The sequence below is a fragment of the Myotis lucifugus genome, unplaced genomic scaffold, assembly GCF_000147115.1.
Source record: "Myotis lucifugus unplaced genomic scaffold, Myoluc2.0 scaffold_5, whole genome shotgun sequence".
Classification (NCBI taxonomy): Eukaryota; Metazoa; Chordata; class Mammalia; order Chiroptera; family Vespertilionidae; genus Myotis; species Myotis lucifugus.
In genome coordinates this window covers 12,502,186-12,522,599 of record NW_005871053.1, presented here as the reverse complement: position 1 = coordinate 12,522,599, position 20,414 = coordinate 12,502,186, and the positions used below count along the sequence as shown (strand labels likewise).

The 20,414-nt window shown below is 38.9% G+C and overlaps 1 protein-coding gene across 5 annotated transcripts in view; it reads left to right on the top strand.

Moving 5' to 3' along the window:
• Nucleotides 1–20,414, top strand: part of CERS6 (ceramide synthase 6) — a 251,703-nt gene that overhangs the window by 166,038 nt on the left and 65,251 nt on the right. For all 5 annotated transcript variants that reach the window (XM_006083176.3, XM_023745271.1, XM_023745279.1 and 2 more), the window contains one exon: nucleotides 17,824–17,874. In XM_006083176.3, the coding sequence (XP_006083238.1) occupies nucleotides 17,824–17,874 (51 nt within the window). The remainder of the gene's footprint in view (nucleotides 1–17,823; nucleotides 17,875–20,414) is intronic.

Sequence of the window (20,414 nt, the reverse complement as noted above, 5' to 3'; positions counted from 1 at the left end):
TCTTTGATGGGCTTGTGACAGGCTTTTGTAAAGGAAGAGCCCATTGGAGGCGACTGAAAGTTGGAAGTATAATGGCTTTTCATTGGCTGAGCTATGGCAGTCTCCCATTGGCTGAGATGTTACTGGGTGGGAAGGAATCTTTTTTCTCCCGCTGAGGTGGTGGAGTATCACTTTCTGTTTGAAATGCAAGGTACATGTCCTCCTGTTGGGATCAGTAGTGTGCCTTGAGTGACACCTGTGTGAGAGCTCTTGTCTATTGTCTGTCTCTGCAGAGAAGAATATAAGCTCAGGGAGGCAGGTATCTCTGTGTGTTCCCTGATGTATGCTGTGTATCTACAACAGTGATCCTAACAATACAGTGGTTGCTCAACAGAGTCTCACTAAAATGCAATAGAGAGATTGTGTCACTTGTTATATTCTGAATTATGTGTTATGCTATATTATTTTCCAAGCTGCTTGTTTTTTCTAACTGTTGACAAAGTGCTGTTCTGAATTAGTTATTAAATGACTTGAAGGTTTTAAGGTAATGTTCTCTTTTTTTTTAAAAAAATTAATAGACTCTATTTTTTTAGCACTGTTTTAGGTTTGGAGAAAATCGAGCAGAAAGTACAGAGTCCCCTTATGCCCTCGTTTCTCCCCTTCCCTCAAACTTCCCTGTTCCTAACATTTTGCATTAGTGTGGTACTTTTGTTGATCCATAGTTTACATTATCGTTCATTCTTGGTGTTGTACATTCTATGAGTTTGACAAATGTATAGTGACATGGATCCATTATAATATTGTACAGATATTATTTTTACTACCCCAAAAGGCCTCTGTGATCTTCGTATTCATCCCTCACCCCCTAACTCCTGGCAACTACTGATTTTTTTACTGTCTCCATACTTTTGTTTTTGCCAGAATGCCATATAGTTGGAAACATACAGTATGTAGTCTTCTCAAAATGGTTTCTTTCACTTAGCAACATGAATTTAAGGTTCCTCCTGTATCTTTTTGTGGCTTGATAGCTCACTTTAAAAAATCACTGTGCAGTATTCCCATTATATGGATGTACCACAGTTTATTTATCCATTCACGTATTGCAATCTTGGTTTCTTCCATATTTTGACAATTATAAATAAAGCTGTTCTAGACATTTGTGTACTGGTTCTTGTGAGAACTTAAGTTTTTAATTTATTTGAGTAAATACCAAGGAGGGTGATTGCAGGGTCATCTAATACTCATTTTGTGTCTTTATAATGAGCTTGCATTAGGAACCAACACTGAGAAGCAGTTTGAAGGAGGAATGAGTGATGCTGTACGTTTCCTCCTCAGACTCTTCTCTGGAAAAGAGAAGATGCTATATATAAAAGATCTGAAACACATACATAAAATATGAATAAATTATTCCACAAGGACTCAACTCAGTTCTTATGCTGTTAGTACTTCATAATATTATACCATATCACATTAATTGAAAGGCATCTTACACACATTCAATTCTTTTTGTTAATTTTCAGCAAAAATAAAATATGTGTTACAGAAAGCTGGCAAAAATGTTCTCATAGGACAGGGTGCGGCACCTCTGTTTTCTATGCCACGGCATGACATTATTTCCTTTTATTACAAATCGGAGAAGGTAAGCAATATATTTCTGGATTAGGATTTGCTGTGTTTAACAAATGGTACCGTCCAGGCTGTCCTGCAAGCAGGGAACCCCCAGACCTTATCTAACTGCACTTTGTCCAGGTCTGAGGCACAGCTGAGGGTGAACAGGTGGTGCCGCACATCTCTGTTCTGCTGACGGGCTGTTTTGTGAGGCGGCCGCTGTGTTCAGTGGTTTGGAGATGATTCCTATTGTGCTCGTCTTTATCCAGCCCAGCCCTGCCTCTTGAGTATCCAAGGCTTTTCTCCTGCCTTTCTTTACCAAACGTGAGCTATCGATTAAACATTCCTGATGTATTTTGCTGCATGAAATAAAAGTATCAGAGACTTGAGAGTGTATTTGTTCCCTCTTTTCTTTGTCTAAAATTATCCTACTTGTGCCAGCTATTTGGCAATTTTTTTCTATCCTTTTCCGATCCTGTTTCTGCAGATAAAAGTCACCACGCTATTATTCACCCAGCCCTGACAACTCCGAGTCATCATTGATTCCTCCCTGGGTTTCAGATAAGGAGAACAGAAGAAGCAAAAACACAGCGGCTTGGTGTGCGAGCCTCTGTTAATTACATAAGTATTGGAGGACTTATCTGCTTTGATGCGCTAGAGCCAAGATAAGAGATAGAGCCCTCAAATAGTTCTGTCTAGTGTGGGAGGCATTGTTATATTTGCAGTGGATACGGGTTATGAAAGAAATATGCATGGGCTTCTATGAGCTTGTTTGGGGGAAACTGTAAAAAGTTATGTGTGACGAGCATGAGGTTTATGTTGTGTTTGGTTGGGCCTTGTGGGCAAAGAGACAGAGATGTTAGAAGGCAGTTCGAAAAAGTTAGGTTGAAATCAGTTTTGAAAATTGCCTTGAAATCGTAAGGAGCCCGGATGTATTGAGTAATCAGTGTGGAGTCATTGAGTGTTTTGGTGTGTGTTTTTAATGCAGAAGAACAAGTGAGTCTGGATTCCCAAACTGTTTTCTAACTTTCTCCAGGACTTTGCATCTGTATCCCATCGGCATCTCAAAAGTTATTCCGGGTTAAAGCCAAACTCCTTATCTTCCCTCCCCCTCTACTCCTCCTCAGAGTTCCCCCACCTTATTGCTGAACATCACCATCTACAGTAACTAACCAAACCAGAGATCTTGGGTAGATCACTTCCTCTTTATCCCCCACCCCATGATCAACAAGACAGCATATGCCAATGATTCTTTCTATGACATGGTACTCTAGTTTATCTCCATTTTCAGTTCTAATATTTTATCTGAGTTAATGCCATTAAATTGCACTAATTATTTTTTACTTGAAGAGATAAGGCAAATTATTATGCATTATTGCTTTAGCACATGAAGCTGAAATTTTATTAAATCTTTGTAATAAGCTTGGAGTTGTGCAAATGCAACTTGCTTTTTAAGGATATTGGAAGCAAAATCAGTATATTAGGAATTCATAAGATTGTTACTATACACATTTGAAATCTCTCCCTGACTTCATATGTCCTTTGTTGTTCCGCTCTATTATATTAATTAGGACTAAGTTTGGAGCATATAGCAATAATAATAATAATAATAATAATAATAAATGGCTTAAGTAAGAATAAAGTTTATTTCTCATATAAAATAAGTCTGGAGGGAGGCAGTTGGAATCTGATTTGATGGCTCCATTGTGTCATTAAGATACAGGGACATTCTGTCTTTCACAGTCCATCACTGTGCACAGCTTCCATCTTCAAGATTATTTGCTTGTACAAAATAGCTGCTGGAGCTCCAGCCATCGCATCAATGAAACAATCTCCCTAAAGAAGGAATAGTGGACAGAAAGATAGTTGCTCAGCAGCTGAGTCATCTCTCATTATGTAGCCTTTATGGACACCCCACAGCATTTTTACTTCATAAGCCAGAAGTGAGACAAGGAGCCCCACCTCGCTGTAAGAAGGCTGGACAGTGTCTTCTCTGTTATTTCAGAAGACAATGTACTCCACTTAAAGCTGGGGTTCTATCACTAAGGAAGAAAGGGGCAACAATGTTGGTACTGGCAACTGGGGGAGGAGGACAAGCAACTCTGTTCAGGATATATAAAACTCTCTTCAGAAAGGGCAGAAAAGCCTATTATTAGGTATCTCTCTCAAGTCTCAGATACTGTTGCTATGTGGCTGGAAAGTATTTTTTATTAAAATACTTTCTGGAGCGTATTTTTTATCCTGGTCAAGCCTATTGAAGAATTAAGTATTCATCATCGGGTGTCTTCAGAGTAAAAACACAGCTTCAGAGTCCTGATTATACAATGAGTACGATGTCTCCAATGAATTTATTTCTGTGTTGCTCATTTTGTTGTCTTCTGTTATTACAATACTAGAGGCCTGGTGCACAAAATAGGGCACGAGGCGCGGGGGTGGTCCCCTCAGCCCAGCCTGCGTCCTCTCACAGTCTGGGACCCCTTGGGGGATGTCCACCTGCCGGCAGTCGGACATCCCTCTCGCAGTCCAGGACCCCTCGCTCCTTATCACCCTCCTGCCTGCTGCTCCTTAGTGCTGCCATGGAGGCGGGAGAGGCTCCCGCCACCGCTGCTGCACTGGCCAGCTTCTGGCTGAGCAGCGCTCCCCTTGTGGGAGAACACTGACCACCAGGGGGCAGCTTCTGCATTGAGCATCTGTCCCCTGGTGGTCAGTGTGTATCAGAGAGACTAGTCGTTCTGCCATAACGATCGCTTAGGCTTTTATTATATAGACTAGAGGCCCGATGCACGAAATTCGTGCAAGGGACTCAGCCCTCACAGCCCCGGCTTCATCCGGAAGGTTGTCTGGAAGGATGTCTGGAAGGTCGTTCGGCTGTCTGGTCTAATTAGCATATTACCCTTTTATTATTATAGATGTTGTGATTAGGGTAATCTAGGGAATGAAATCAATGACTTCCATTTCTATGATGTTAATACTTTTAAAATTCTTGCCTCTATTTAGCTTCGGTTTCATAAAACCTGGTGCAATGATCATCATGGCCGTTTTATAGAGCAGAGAGTTGAAACAGAAAGTCACACGATTTTTTTCACTTGACAGCATGTCAGTTTAAATGTGGAAGCAGGTCCATGCATTAAAACCAGCAAATTTATCTACACTGGTTTTTCCCTTTTCATTCTCCACTTGCCAGCTCTCCTCTCCTAGGTCTTATTACCCCTCATCTCAGTTCTCTTTCCAGGAAAGTCATAAGTGGAATTAGCAAGGACCACACCTAAGGATGCAACTTATTACTCACAAATGACACATAAACTGGTGTTTTGAATGCACAGGTGTTCAGAACACAGGTGTTTTACCTCTTGAAAGCAGAGGTGAAGCTATTGCCAATTAAAATCACAATGTCTATCTCTTCTACCCTTATTCCTGTCTTCTCTTCTGTGTAGCTGGTTTACTTTATCTATAATAATAAAAGCATAATATGCTATTTAGACCGGACTTCCTTCCGGACATCCTTCCATCCTTCCGGACGAAGCCGGGGTCGAAGGGAAGCCCGGGTCCCGGTGCCAGAGGGAAGCCAGTGCCAGCAGCCAGGGAAAGGAAGGCCTACTCTTGCACGAATCTCATGCATCGGGCCTCTAGTTTACATATAAATAAAGGTAGAAACTAATGTAGTCAAGTCAGACAAGTAAAACTTCTAGTGACAGGTGATTTCCTTCAGGTTTTTGCTCAAAAATCACCACTTGAGTGACATCTTCCATGGCAACCTTTATTAATGTCATCTCCCATTACAACTTCTGACATTTCATATTCCTTTTCCTACTGGATTTTCTCTCCTTAACCTTCATCTCCTGTAACATACTGTTTATTTTTGCTTATTTTTCTTGTTTATTGGCAGTCTCCTCCACTAGAAAATAAGTCTGTGGGCGCAGTGATTTTCTGTTTGTTTTGTTCACTCCTAAATCCCTAGAACATGGCTTGCCGCACAGCGGGTGCTGGATAAATGAATTTTATTGCATGTTTCATAAGAGTATATTAGGAACTTCATTGTTCCAGCATTCAGTATATTTTTGTACCACTTGTTTAAGTGGTGCCATTTAAGTAAGTATAATTTTAAACTAAGGAAATCCTTGGTTCAGCTGACCTTCTAGTTCTGTCTTGTTACTATTGGAGCTTACTACAAATGCCAGTTTTCTCTACATTTTGACAGTTTTTGATTACTTCCTGTTTGAACTAAATGTAAATTATCTTCTCTTTGGATATCCTCTTAGTTTTCCCAGGGACATAATCACAGTCAGTCCCATTTTAAAATAGTTTGATGTTACAAATTTAATCCTGGGTTAAATTTTGTTCAGTGGAACAGTAACTACATTATAATACAGTTCTGTTACAATACCGTTAGGTAAGAATGCATGTTATTTCTATTTAAAACTAATGGTATATGAAAACGGGGCAATTCTATCCATATGTATGTTCTAGCATCAGAAGGTAAATTGATGGATTCTTACTTAGTTTATTTTGTAAAACATGTATTTATAGAATTGGTGACTGATCATTTTGAAGCACTCCAAACTGAGCCATCCCTATAGAGTTTAAAATATATGTATAATGGCAAAGCCTCTTCAATTAGAGTATCTTAGAAACTCGAATTGAAGAACAAAAATATGACTGTCATTTAGCTTAAAGGATACTTACACCTTAGCTCCATGTGAATTTTCTAGATAATACTTCCCAATGATAACAGTATGTCTTCCCAGCTCAAATGCTAACATTGTTTGTATTGGAGCAAGTAAAATGTCATTTTCTGCGGCTCTTTTCATTTAAAGATTACCTTGTGCATATCTTCTGAGTAAACTGAAGTCATGAAGTCATTTGTATACCTTAGTCTGGAGACTGATGGCTTCAGGTTGGTTCAATGTCATAGCCTTTTCAACACTGCCAATAAATAACCTTGTTTTTCACTTGTTTGCACGGCAAGTTCTGTAATTGATAGTGTATGTGCCTGAAGAGTTAGGTATTTGGCAAGTAATAAGCATAAGCCCATGAGAGCAAACTACAAGAGAATAAACATTGATGGGTTAATAGTGGGGACATCAGTGAACTCAGACATTCATTAGGTGTTGAGATAAACAAAGCAAAGAAGCATTTAAAAAAATACAACAGGAGAAAAAGGGAACCTGGTTCTACTTGCATAGAAATGTTGGTTGTACTTGGCTGTTTTGTTTTTGCTTTCTGGTAAATAGATAATTTTAGATTATGTTTTCAATATCATGCCAATTTCATTAATCACCCCATCTTTCTGTCTCATTGATTTTAAGAGCTCTTTCTTCATGGAGAGGAAGGCTTTATCTTATATGCAGCAAACTACTTCTGTATTGCTGGTGCAGCCCCTTGATGTAATTCGGTTGCATTCATCTAACCTAATTACATCTTATAGCCCCTCCTCCAAAAAATGATTACACATTTTTGGAAGATCAGAAGCTGGGAAGGCATGAAGGCAGGCTTCATTAAAATCAGAAACTGCTGATCAAAACTTAACTGGATAAAGATCAGTTCCTTCTTTGTAAATAACTCAAAGGATAATTTCTCTATCCTAATTAGAAGATAAATAATATATAAAGATGTACCACTCTTTAAAGGGTACAGTTTGATCATTTGTGCTATTAGTATTGAGTAATGGTAAACTGAATTGTGAGTTCCCTTCTGAATTTTAATATATGAAAGTGACTGTAATGGAAAAGGGGTAATTATTTTCCTAAAGTAAAATATCATCAAATTTTCATCAGTATTTAATTTAGAAACTTTTAATATTTAATACCAAACACAATATAAAACTTGAACCTCACAGATAGAAGACCCATTGGAAAGCAATTACTCACTTTGTGACTTTTACTCAAACATCATAAAATTGGGCAAAATTAGCTTTTTATTATACTGATTATTAATAATGCTGTAATTGGATTGAATAAGAGTGACTTAATTGTGTCAGTGATTCAAAAAATCTAAATTGCAGTGGATAACTAAAATCCTTTCAAAAAGAGGAAAAAGGGGGGTCTCCCTCTGCTGTTGGATTTCCATTTGTGGGTGTCAGAATCTGCAAATTGATCAGAGCATGGTTTAACTAGGATCTTGTCTTTAAGGAGAAAAAAAGGAGTCAGAGGTTGGTGAAATGAAGGACTTGAAGTGATCATAGGAATTATTCAGTCCAACTCATAATTTCACACATGAGCGACCAGATGGATGAACTGACTTACCCACTGTCACCCCACTGGTTAGTGGTAGACTGAGGTCTGACAGCGGGCTCTTGTGTCCATTCTGATTCCTTCTTCTCTATCTTGTGTTCTTTCAGTAATTGCAGGGATTGGGAATTTACGGAACTTTGGTTTCTCTCCTTCTAGATTCTCCTGCCTTTCATAAAAGTGGTGTTCTCAATTTATATAGTTGAACATTGCAGGTGTTTGGCTGCTTTACAAGTCTCTGATTTTTATATTTTCCTGCAACGTTCTCAGATAAAAATAGCACAATACAATTTTTTCTTCGAACATATTCACTTGTAGAAATAATGCATCTTCCATGGCCCTATATGGCCACATCTAGATAAAAGATTTAGGAGCTTGAGAAACATAAAACTGTTTATTCATAATATATTTGGACTCATGATTCATATAATACTGTTGTAGGTTTTTGGATATAACACACAGATATGGTGGCAAGATGACATTAAAAAGCAAGTCAAACTTCATACATAAGAAAAATCAAACCTAAAGTTCCCAAGATTTTTAAACGAGAGTGAGCTATGGCTTTTCACCATTTTCTTATGTAATTCCTTTAAAGTGTTCTCAGAAAAAATGATTTTTAAGTAGATAGAACCTTGTTTGAGGTCAATTCATTTAAAGAAATGATGACTTATAAAAATCCTGAAGGTCTCTTAGGCTATATGGTCTCAAAGGGCAACCCTTATTCTCTTCCCATCATTGGGGATGATCTGATTAAACATTGGGTATCACCACCTTGGCAAAAAGAGTCTTCCCACCTTCGACCTGATGCAATTCTATGGTTTTGGATTCTTGGGACTAATTTTGGTGTGTGGTAAAGTCTGGAAAAGGTAGAGGAGGGAATGTATCAAATTGAGTAGCAGCTATAGTTGATGTGTCCTTGCACGTGCTGAATATTGTTTATTCAGTAAATAGATTTAAAGGAACTCGTTTCCTGAGAACCTAGGCTCTTCTCGTTGTGTGTATCTGTTGCCATAGGAGCCTTGAATTGGTCAGGATGAGCACTAACCTGCAGTTATGTAGCAAAGAGACCCAGAAGCACAGTGGCTTAAAGAACAAAGTTTATTTCTGCTTCATGGAACAGCCCAAATATGAGTAGCCTAGGCCAGTAGGGCAGCTCTGCTCCACGTGGTCTTTGGAGACTTGGTTCATTTCACTTTGTGGATTTGCTATCCTCGGTGGGGTGGTTCTCAAACTCATTGGTTTCAGGAACCCTTTATACTTGTAACAGTTATATAGGATTTTAAAGACCTTTTGTTTTTATTAGTCATGTCTATCAGTAATAATTGTATTAGAAATTAAAATGATAAATTTTTAAAATATTTATTTATTTATTTACAAATAGCAAGAATAAATCATTACATGGTAACATAAATAACATTTTAAGAAAAACATATTTTATAAAACAAAAGGTAGAGATTTTTGCAATGCTTTTTTGGCAATCCTTTCTAACATCTGGTTTTAATGGAGGAGAGCTGGATTCTCATTCCTGCTTCTACATCCAGTCTATTGTGATGTGGGGTGTTTTGAGGGGGAAAGGAGGAGTGGGGGTTGAAGTATATGAAAAAAGTCAAGAAGACATGGAGTTAGAAATGGCAGAAATATCCTAATAGTGTTTTTCAGAATCCTAAAGGTATTCTTCGTTAATACTGCACCAAAACTTGACAAGAAGTAATTTCTTTAATGTTAGTGAACTTTTTGTACTTGGTTACATTCGCATCCATTGATCTATCATTCCCCTTTGCCCAGGCATGATTATTTAATGTCAGGAATTGGTCATTTGGGAATTATTTGTTCGCTGAGTTACACAGGTCTTTCAAATGTTGACACATCTCATTATAAATATCAAAAACATATTTTTTAATGTTTTCACAGAAAAGTTTTTAACTAATTGGAGGCTGTTAAGCATGTATGTATTTTCTAGAATACTATTTGCTTGAAAGCTTGAATTATATCATCAGCAACAAATATTTTCATTTGATTTTCTTGAAGTGACAATCTCACTTGTTCATTTTTAAGAAAATGTCTACAAATACTCAATTCAGAATAACAAGCCTTTCTGATTAAAAAAAAAGCCAAGTGTTTACTCACATTTTATTCTAAGTTCTTTGTTTTATTTTTTCATGTTTTCTCTATTTTCGTATCACTTCTTTCTGTCCTGAGTAAGCATTAAAGATAGGAATGAGAAGACCATTCTATACGTGGCACTGGCCCTTTAATTACCAGCCTTCCATTCCTGGTGGGGCTCGTGCCTTCTGGGAGGCTGTGTGCTCCAGCAGCCACATGAGTCCTTGTGAAGAACACAGAAAACTCTTCAGACAGACCTTTTGGTTAGTTGCTCACTGGAGCAACAGTACACAGCCCAGCTCCTTGGAGTAGCTCCTGTTTTCATAGGATTAAAAACGAAGACCCTCTCTATGTATCCAGATGTGCAAGTTTGGGGATCTTATGATGGAATTCTCCCTTTCTTCTCTCTCATCTGGCTCCAGTCCCAGTTTGGCTCTCTTTCTTTCTGCTTGACAAAACTGTATCCTATTCATTAAAAGCAGCTGTTTGATTTGAAAATATTGTGCAGGGATTAATGACTTACACAGCTAGTACATGGTTGAGAGAAGCTTGAATTCTCTGCCACCATGGTCTGTTCTCCTTATAGCATTTGTGAAGTTTACAGTGAGCATGTCACACAGCAAAGCAAGAACTGACAAGTGACAAGAACTGACAAGAACTGTCTAGCTTGCCTGACAGCAAGACGGAGCCCAATTACCACATGTGTACTTCTTCATCACTTGCCTCTTTCCGCTGGTCCATATTGCTCTTATTCACAAGCCATAGCCTGTATTCTGTTGCCTTTTGTGTGCTTAGAACTCTCCTTAAACATTGATATTTGGTTAAAATAATACCAAAAAATGTAAAACCACTATGACACATAATAGGCACTTTTTGAACATTGAGAACTAATTTTGAACATTGAGAACTAATTTATGGACTACATACACCCTTTTCAAAGAAGCTGGAGTTCATTGGAGAGGAAGACCTTCAAAAGGCTGCACAAAGCAGTTTCAGGAAGCAGGAGGCCAACAGACTAGTGCCTGGAAGATTGATCAGGAGGCGTCGAGGCAGAGGGGCAGAGATGACAGGTGGCACGCAGACAAGGAGAGCCAGGAGTTAAGGCACATGGATGGGAATCAGTGGACACACACAGCAAGGCGCTTGGCCTGGAGAGAGCAGGGGATGCTTCCTGGGAAGAGTGGACTTAATCTTGCATGGTCACCAGGGACCAAGCCGTCCTCCAGGAGCAAGGACAGGGAGGCAGAAGCATTTTACCTTCTCAGATGGGAAAGAGGAAGAGGCTCTCTTTTTTTTAATCCTAGAGAACAATGCAAGGAAATGATGATTAGGAAAAGTGATGTGCTGGAAATAAGACATGGCTTCTGAAAGATATGGAAGCCCGTGTTCTTCTATCTGGCAGTTCCTCCCCACCTTCTGCTTGCGTGTCCTTCTGGCTTCAGCTACGATGACACTTCCTGGTGAAGCCTTCCCCTCCCACCTCACCCTCCACGACTGGGCTGGGTGTCTTTTTGTGTACGACTTCTCTGCATCCTGTGGATACCCTGCTATAGCATATAATTGTTTGGATTACCCAGGAGATGGCAAATTCTCCGAAAATGGAGAACTTGTCTTATTGCATCTTCATGCTTAGCAGGATTCCTAATTCATGCTAGCCACTCAATAAATACTCGAAAGAGTGAGTGAGTGAGGAGGATACAATAATATTAGCACAAAGATATTAGGGCCTAGTTGATTTGAAAGTGGTAAGGAAGAGGGGACCTTCAAAATAAGAGTAAGTGGATGGGCGGCAAAATGGTTGCTCACCGCATAATGAATGCAAGGTTTATTCTAGATTATCTGCTCATCTTATTATTTTCTCACGCCACATTCTCTTAATTGAGAATTTAGAATTAAATTGTTAATGATTTGTTTATACTTTAAATGTCACTGTCAACATGTAAATACTCTGAAGGCAGCTATTTCATATACTAGCTTTTAGTTTAAAGTTAATTAGAATTCTTGAATAATTTGAGCGTAGCAATATATCATTAATGCTATTAGTCTTGTTTGTGAACAGAAAGGAAATGTGTGTGTTTTTTAAATGAGATCTGTTAAAAGTACATGAACTTTGGCTTTTTATGATTTTAATAAGACCTGTTCATTGCAGAAAAAAATATAGTTATAATTACTTGTGTAATCTAATAATGACATACAAACATTTAAGAAAAAAAAGTAAAAATCACCCGAGATAATCATTACTTATACATAATCACTAAGTAACTTTTGGCAAATATTGCCAGGCATTGTTCATGCACACACTTGGTGTGTGTGTGTCTAAATATATGCCCACTTTAAATAATGTACACTGTTTATTCTGCATGGAATCTAATTGTAACCTAAAATGTGAATATGCCTGTTGCATCTCTTTAGCCCATCTGATGTGGTGGACAGTTCCATGCACCTCTGACAGTATCCCACCTCAGATATAAGCTGTGCTATATCTCTGTTCCTGCTTTTCCCAAAGCCACAAAGGTCACCTAAACACAGGAAGGTACAACCTAGAAATATGGAGCCATTCATTAATACTGAAACTTCAATCAATAGGGGTTGGGGGGTAGTTATAGGATAAATGCCAAGCCTCCCCACCCCACTTCCCAGTCCTGTGTTGGGAAAGTTATAAGTGGAACTGAGATGCCTGCAGCAGTAATCAGCTTGGTACTGAAAACCATAATGGATTATCTCCCTCATCTACCTTACTTTCTCCATTTCTCTGTTCTGTTTCCTGGGATCACCTCTCAAATAAACAACCTGAATCCATACCCTCATCTCAGGATCTGCTCTCATAGAATCCCATGTAAGCACATGCTAACCTCCCATTATTGAAGTTAGGTTTGAATTTGTATTACTAGAAAAAGTAATAGTGTAAATCCATTCACAAATGCCTTTATATATAGGTCTAATTAGTTTTTTTACAATCAGTGTTGGGTCAAAGGATATGCAGAATTTAAAGACCAAACTACTTCCTAGAAAGGTTATTAAATTTGTAGAGTGTTATTTAAATTTGTAGATTCTGTACACTGCTGACTTCTGTGTGCTAAATTCTTTAAATATTTTCCAGACATGGGTAAAAAAAAAAATCTGTGATATTTTTGCATATGTTTTTGGTCACATATATTTTTCTCTATTGTCTTTTCCTGTTTATTATTCTTCTCCCCATTTTTCTCATTGGGTGTTTTGATATTTTAATAAATTTTTGTGGGCTCTTTGCATATTAGAAATAGTAACTTTTGTAATATATTATAATTTCGTTAAATAATTTTTGACTAATTCTGTGCTTCTTAATAGTCTCTCTCATTGGCTTCATTCCCAAATTTTACTCTCTCTCTCTCTCTGTCTTTCTCCCTGTGTTGACATTCTCACCATTTTCCCCTCCTTCTAGGCCTTTCACCTCATTTTTTCCTCATCTCTTTCCTTCATCTGTTTCCTTTCTCCCTAATTTCTGTTCTAAACATGAAATTGATTGATCAGTCCATTCTGCTTTGCAGTGATTCTCCCTGGGTGTGGAGGAGAGTCCACATCTGAACCAGTGGGAGAGTTGGGTTTTTTCAGCTTCCTGTTACTCAGACTCTTGATAATCACAGTCACAGTTAGTTAGGGTGTGTGTGTGTGTGTGTGTGTGTGTGTGTGTGTGTGTGTGTGTGTCTGTAATCTCTCAGCTAAGCAGAGGCAGAAAAAATTGGGAATCACTGGCTGGCAGGTCTTAGAAGGCATGGAAATGCGACTCACATTTCTCTTCCCTTTGTTTCTATGGTTAAACCCACAGAGACCCTGTGCCCTCAGGGCTCATCTCCACGGAACTATTTATGTATGCTTGGCAGCTCAGCAAATTACTTTCTAAATTGATTGCTGAATATGCTGAAGGCACATGCTTGACCAGGTCTAGAGGACCAGCATCTTTTTAAAAGCCCGATCAATAGGAAAGGCTGCTATCTTTATATAATGCCTCAGGGTCAAGTCCAAATTATATTTGCACATCAGGGGAGCTTTCAAAGCTCAGGGAGATGCCAGGGGCCTCCAGGAAGGAGTCACTGGTCTGCATTGTAGATTTATAGTCACATTTCTACTGACTCAGGAAAGGAGGAAAGGATACTCTTGCATCCTGGGAGCACTCTAGCCAGCTCACCACTGACCAGCAGCATCTTCAGGCTTCATTCTTTTTAATTTATCAATTTTTAAACTCACAACACATGAAATATTTCTTTGCATTCTGAGTTCTTTTACAATGTGCATTAAATATTATTTTGAATGGATCTAATTTATATTAATTCACTTAAATCTACAGTTGAATGTTTCTGAAAGGAATTTGCAATGTTTATATAATAACATTATTAATATAGATATTAACATAAAAGTTACACATAAAAGGAAAAATAAGCAAAGGTTTTAAAGACAATCACAGTTGCTATGACTGAACTATAGAATTAGATTTTAGCTTCCAAAACCAAGGTAAAAAGATAGTAGGGTGCCCCAACCAGTTTGGCTCAGTGGATAGAGCGTCAGCCTGAGGACTCAAGGGTCCCAGGTTCAATTTCAGTCAAGGGCATGTACCTTGGTTGCGGGCACATACCCAGTAAGGAGTGTGCAGGAGGCAGCTGATCGATGTTTCTCTCTCATCGATGTTTCTAACTCTCTATCCCTCTCCCTTCCTCTCTGTAAAAAAATAAAATAAAATATGTATTTTTTAAAAAGATAGTAGGGTAACCTAATTCTCACTTGGTAAGAGGAAGCATACTAAGTATTCACAGAAGGGAAGTACGTTTTTCCCCTTGGACTACATTTAAAAGGAAAAATATCATATGGAACTTACCCATTTGACTTAGGGTAACTTAGTGCTAACCTTTCTAATATAAACCCATTGCAGACTGGAAGCATTTTTCTCATGGTTATTTCTTACAATAAATCCTCGATGTAATCCGAAGGAAAAAGTTGATGTACCTGCATTGATACATCATTATCACCCAAAGTTCATAGTTTACATTAGGGTTCACTCTTAGTGCCTCACATTCCATGCTTGGACAACACTGCCTTGAATTTGGTGACAATCCTTCTTCATGATAGGTGGTATAGAAACTGAAAGGCAGATTTTTAAAACTGTTACTTTTCAGAAGTATGTCAAATGAAACTTTAAAAAAGTAAGCCCAAACCTATCTAACTCTAGATGGTAAAGTAAAATGTTCAGATCTGATCTATTTTTTGTTCACTATGAAACCTCTACAGAACTGCTGATAAAAAGAAGAAACTAGATAAAAGAGCAGATTTACTGACACTTTAAAAAGCTTCTTTAGTTTTCTCCTTTAAAAAATCATGGAGTAAATAGCACTCAGCTCTTAGGCATATGGTCAAAGTGCAAAGGAAGGTGGCAGGGTGACCACCAGCAGCGTGTCTGACCTCCATCCTGGTGTTGGGGTTGGGTTTGCTCAGGGTAAGAAGAGCCTCAGAAGACTTCCACAGGACACCATTACTGATCAATATGCTTGTTGCCAAGTTGTGTCTCAAGTGATGTGTTTGGTAGCAGATTGTGCATGAGATAATAAAAAATCCCGTTATACATTGTGGCTTCGGTGGAGAATGTTAGAAGTCATTTTGAATCTACTGTGTTATGGTCTTAGTCTTGCTCAGATGCTTTATAAGTCTTCTTAGATTGAAATTAGTTGATGTGTAGTTTAATAGCTATTAAGCACCATTTATTAAGCCTTGTCTCATGATGCCGTATGAGTCAGCTCAGAATGCCATAACAAAATACCACAGACTGGGTGGCTGAAAGAACAGACATTTACTTCTCATGGTTCTGGAAGTTAGAAATTCCAGTTGGAGGTCCTGCAGAGTTTAGTTTCTGGTGGGAGCTCTCCTCCTGACATGCCACCTTCTCACTGCAGCCCTCACATGTGAGGAAAGGAAATCTGTATGATTGGATTACAGGAGAGTTAACAAGATTATGTGCTCTCTTGAGGGTGGTTACACCTCTGAAGGGTCTGGGAAAGAGGATTACTCTGGCATTTCAAAGGAGTGTTAACCTAGATGCCCAAGAACAATGGGCAGGGCTGCTTAAGGCAAAGGTAAACCTTTTATAGGCCTAGGGTGTGACTACCCATCTGGACCTCCCCAGGTGGGAATTTAGGATTAGATCACCTTGTGAGGTTAATTTCAGTCACTGAAATTGTCAGATTTATTAGCCCCTTTCTCACTCACATCCTCATCCTCACCGGTACAGGGTGAAAGGATATGTGTTGCTTTCAGGGAGACAGCTACATTATCACACTACAGAGGGCAGCAACCCTGATCTTACAGGATCTGGGACAAAATAAGGAAGTTAGGTCAGTACAAATACATCTGACACTAATCTTTCAGTGACATTTTGAGATGCATAAACACATATGGATTGGATTAGTGACCATGTTCCTTAATAATGGACAAATGTATGTTGATGTATATCAAAATGTATATGAATGTGAACCACAAAGTGCAATAGCTATAGATCAGAGATGCAAAAGAATTACAAACTTACTACAAAAATATGAGAAAGTTTGTGTTGGTATTATTGGATTATTCAGCAGTCTGTTTAAATCTTCACTAACTCCTCCCTGTTCATTACAAATGTGTTGAGTCTGTGTGTACAATTAGATGTCCTATATGATTATACAATGTTGTAAACCAAGCATGTCAAACTCAAAGGCTAACACGGGCCAAATAAACAAGGTTTAAGTTAATGTGGGCCACAAAAAAAACAAAAGCGTCAATTTTCATAGAAACATAGGCTTATTTCGATAGAGATATGCTGAATACAAAGGGCTGAAATAAATGAGTAATCATTAACATAAAATAATAGAACATTTTAATAAAAAATAATATTTTTAACATAAACTTACCAGACACTGAATAACTGCACAAATTAATAAGTGTAACGCAAATAAACCTATTTTTCTTGTTCTCCAAAAGTGAAATATTTCCTGTTGCGCATACCAAACCAATCAGTACAAGACTAATGACACGGCAATCGGCTGCTAAAATATGCACTGCTAGTATTAGTGGAGAGAAATGGTGCGCCTGTGCGTAAGGTGCATAAGGGAAATGAATACAGCATGATTACAGTAGTCAGTCATTAGCGAACATTGTAGTTCGTTATTCATAATTATGTACAACATAATTATTGTAAAAATTAAGTTACGAAATTTTTATTAAAACGTTTCTTACATACCGTTACATTGGCTGGGTCGCAAAAATATTCATGGTGGGCTGCATGCCCCCGAGAGTTTGACATGCTTGCTGTAAACCAAGTAATTGCTGTCAAGTCAAGAATGATTGTTTTGTCTTTAAAAGACTTTCACCATGAGTCAGGGGGTGGAGTGTGCCCTGAGAGCTAATTCCCTTAGGCCTGGAATTAGTCTGAGGTGTCCTACTGAAACAAGAAGTATGCCTGCCTGTTACTGAACCTTGTCTAAGGCATGGAACAATCGATTAATAATGTTGCTTTGTACACATTGGATTGGAGGAGTTTTAGGGTACATGGTTCATTGATAACAACGAGGTCGATGATTTGCATCTGGTTTAGGTGAGACCTCTGAAGGGCCCTGAGGCTCATTCATAGCAGGAATGTCTCTTTGTGACCAGCAAAATATTAAGACACCAGCTAGGACTCTATCCCAGAAGTAGCCTGAAATACTACCAGTTGAGTATAGATTACCCAGAGAGAATATGTTGTGGGATACTAATTGCTTTAATATCTTATTCTTAAGTCCTTCAGTTCTCACAGAGGTAGATTATTGAAATACCCAAATATTGCGGATTGGTGGAAGAACCTGTCATAAATATCTCATCCTGCTTCTTTTCCAAAACATGTAAAATATGTTTCTTTGTCATTTTTTAGACACCCTGGCTGTGGAATACAAGGCACTGCTGGTACAACTACCCCTATCAGGTAAGGAGCCATTGTTGTCTGGGTTTTTATACACATACAGTATCTTCCTTCGGTGAGTTTTCTGATTAAGGCAGGTCCATTAGGTTGGGCAGCCGCCTGGCTTTTTGGTCGTCTGCCCCCACACCTGTGGCTTGAGGCTGCATGTAGCCTAGTGAGGGAAGTAGTTTGTGTTCTGAGTGAAGCTCAGAATCAGAGTTTAATTGCTTTAGCAGATGGAGTAAGTGTGGAAAGGTGCATTTGCTGGAGAGCAAGATACAATCAGTTCAGCAGGTGGATGATTCCTGTTTCTAACAGTTGATCTGCTTTTAATTACTGAGGAAAGGCTGTCAACAGTCCAGGCCTGTCTCCGTACCGAGGGGGGAAAGCTCGTGTGGGGCTGTAGCAGGCCTGCTGACTCCAGTTCACGCTGTGGCTTAGGAGTAGCCTCTAAGTATGTGAATCAAGCACCATTTCCTTGAGCACAGGAAAATGGGCGTGTACCATTACACACACACACACACACACACACACACACACACACGAGAGAAAAAAAAGATAATGGAAAATGAGATGAGATTAGAATCGTATCCCAGAAAGGGAGTATTTCAGATTCCTGCCCACTGATGTACCTTTGCCTCTGTCCATGAATTCAGAAATATTAGCGTGTCTGCTAGTCCCTAGATCAGTTACTATTTGAATATCAAAGTTGGGACTTTTCTAGAAATTTCTTACTGAAAAGTTTCTAGATCAATTGGGGTATGAAACAAATGCAACCAGGTATTTTGGTGATACAACAAGGAGACATACATTATGAGAAGCAACTTGGATATTTGAGTTTGGGATTTGTTAGGGCTGTCTTCTTGGTGCACATAGGTTAATGGGGAGCAGGTGTGCCCTGTGTCTTCTCTACACCCATAGTGTCTAAACGGGGTGGGAACTGGTGTTGGATACTCCTTGGGCAAATTCAAGGTTAGGGACATGTTGAAGTGCATTTCCATCTCTTTTATGTAGTTTATTCAGATTAGAAAATAATGTAAATAAGCATAACATGGTTCGAGAGAGCTGAGTATTCCAGGGTCATTTCATAGAGACTAAAGCAACATTGAAACCCAGTCGCTGTTGAACACAATTGTAATTCCCAGGCCCAACTGCTGTTTTACTATCTTAAATACTTGGAATATTGTCATTTACAGCTCTCCTTGTGTCCTGTAATGGTACACTGAGTGGAAAAATCCCTTTATATCTAGAATTCTATTTATAAAAACACATCAAAGCCTTCCAGGAACCTTAACTCGACTGCTGGTGTGGCAGCTGCTCTAATGCACTGCATTTATGAGGTAAATTCCGTCCCGTGAACGGCATTGAGACAAATGCCAGATGAAATGTAATACCCACTCTTCTTCATAACTATAATGTGATCTGAAATAACTTTCACATTAATGGCTGGAGCTGAGCAATTGCTTATTTCTGAGAAAATGACTTGCTAGAGCAGTGGCTCAAAATGTAGCTGCAGACTGTTTCACAGATAGAACTATAGATTCCACCTGATAATGTGAGGGTCTGTCTGGTATATACAGTTATGTTTATATAAAATGAAAAGCTTCTTTAGTATAGAAGGAAAGATACCATATGTAGGAATTCAGATTAAGATCGTCTTCTAGTGATAAGACATCATTGCTTATCAGTGAATAATTTGGCAATTAACTCCCAAAATCTAGGACCAATTCATGATCTCTCATGGAAACAGTAGTCATTCTTTTTAAATATATATTTTTTTTATTGATTTCAGAGAGGAAGGGAGAGGGAGAGTGAGATAGAAACATCAGTGATGAGAGAGAATCATTGATTGGCTGCCTCCTGCACACCCCCCACTGGAGATCAAGCCCGCAACCCGGGCATGTGCCCTTGACTGGAATCAAACCTGGGACCCTTCAGTCCACAGGCCAACACTCTACCCACTGAGCCAAACCAGCTAGGGCCAGTGTTCATTCTTGATACTTTCCTTATACTAATAAAAAAAATGAATGGCTTTCTTTTTGTGTTTGTGGGGGGGGGGACATTAAACAGCAATCTGGGGCCCCTCGGGGGATGTCAGAGAGCTGGTTTCATCCTGATCCCCGCAGGCCAGGCCAAGGGACCCCTCCAGTGCACGGATCCGTGCACTGGGCCTCTAGTTAAATAATTGTACAGATTTCTAGGTGAGGAGTGGTCTGTTTCAATTTTATCAAGGATTCACTGCTCCTTATGTATGAGTATGTATATTATTTATTATATACATAATGGTTTTTATATACATGTGTGTATTTTAAGTTTAAAATAATGCAAAGTTGCCCTCAGTTGGCCCTTGCACAGCTATCATAAAGAGCACAAGTGGGGAATGGAAGCCCCAGTGGCGATCACAAGCCCTCCCTCACTCTGAGACCTGGGGTCAGCCTCCCACCTGAATTAACTGGCAGCAATCTCCTGTAACTATACAATTTAGAAAATGATAGTATTAATTTTATAGGGCTTTTCAGTGTCAAGGAGATTATCGCATGGGTAAGCTCTGTCAACTGCAAAGG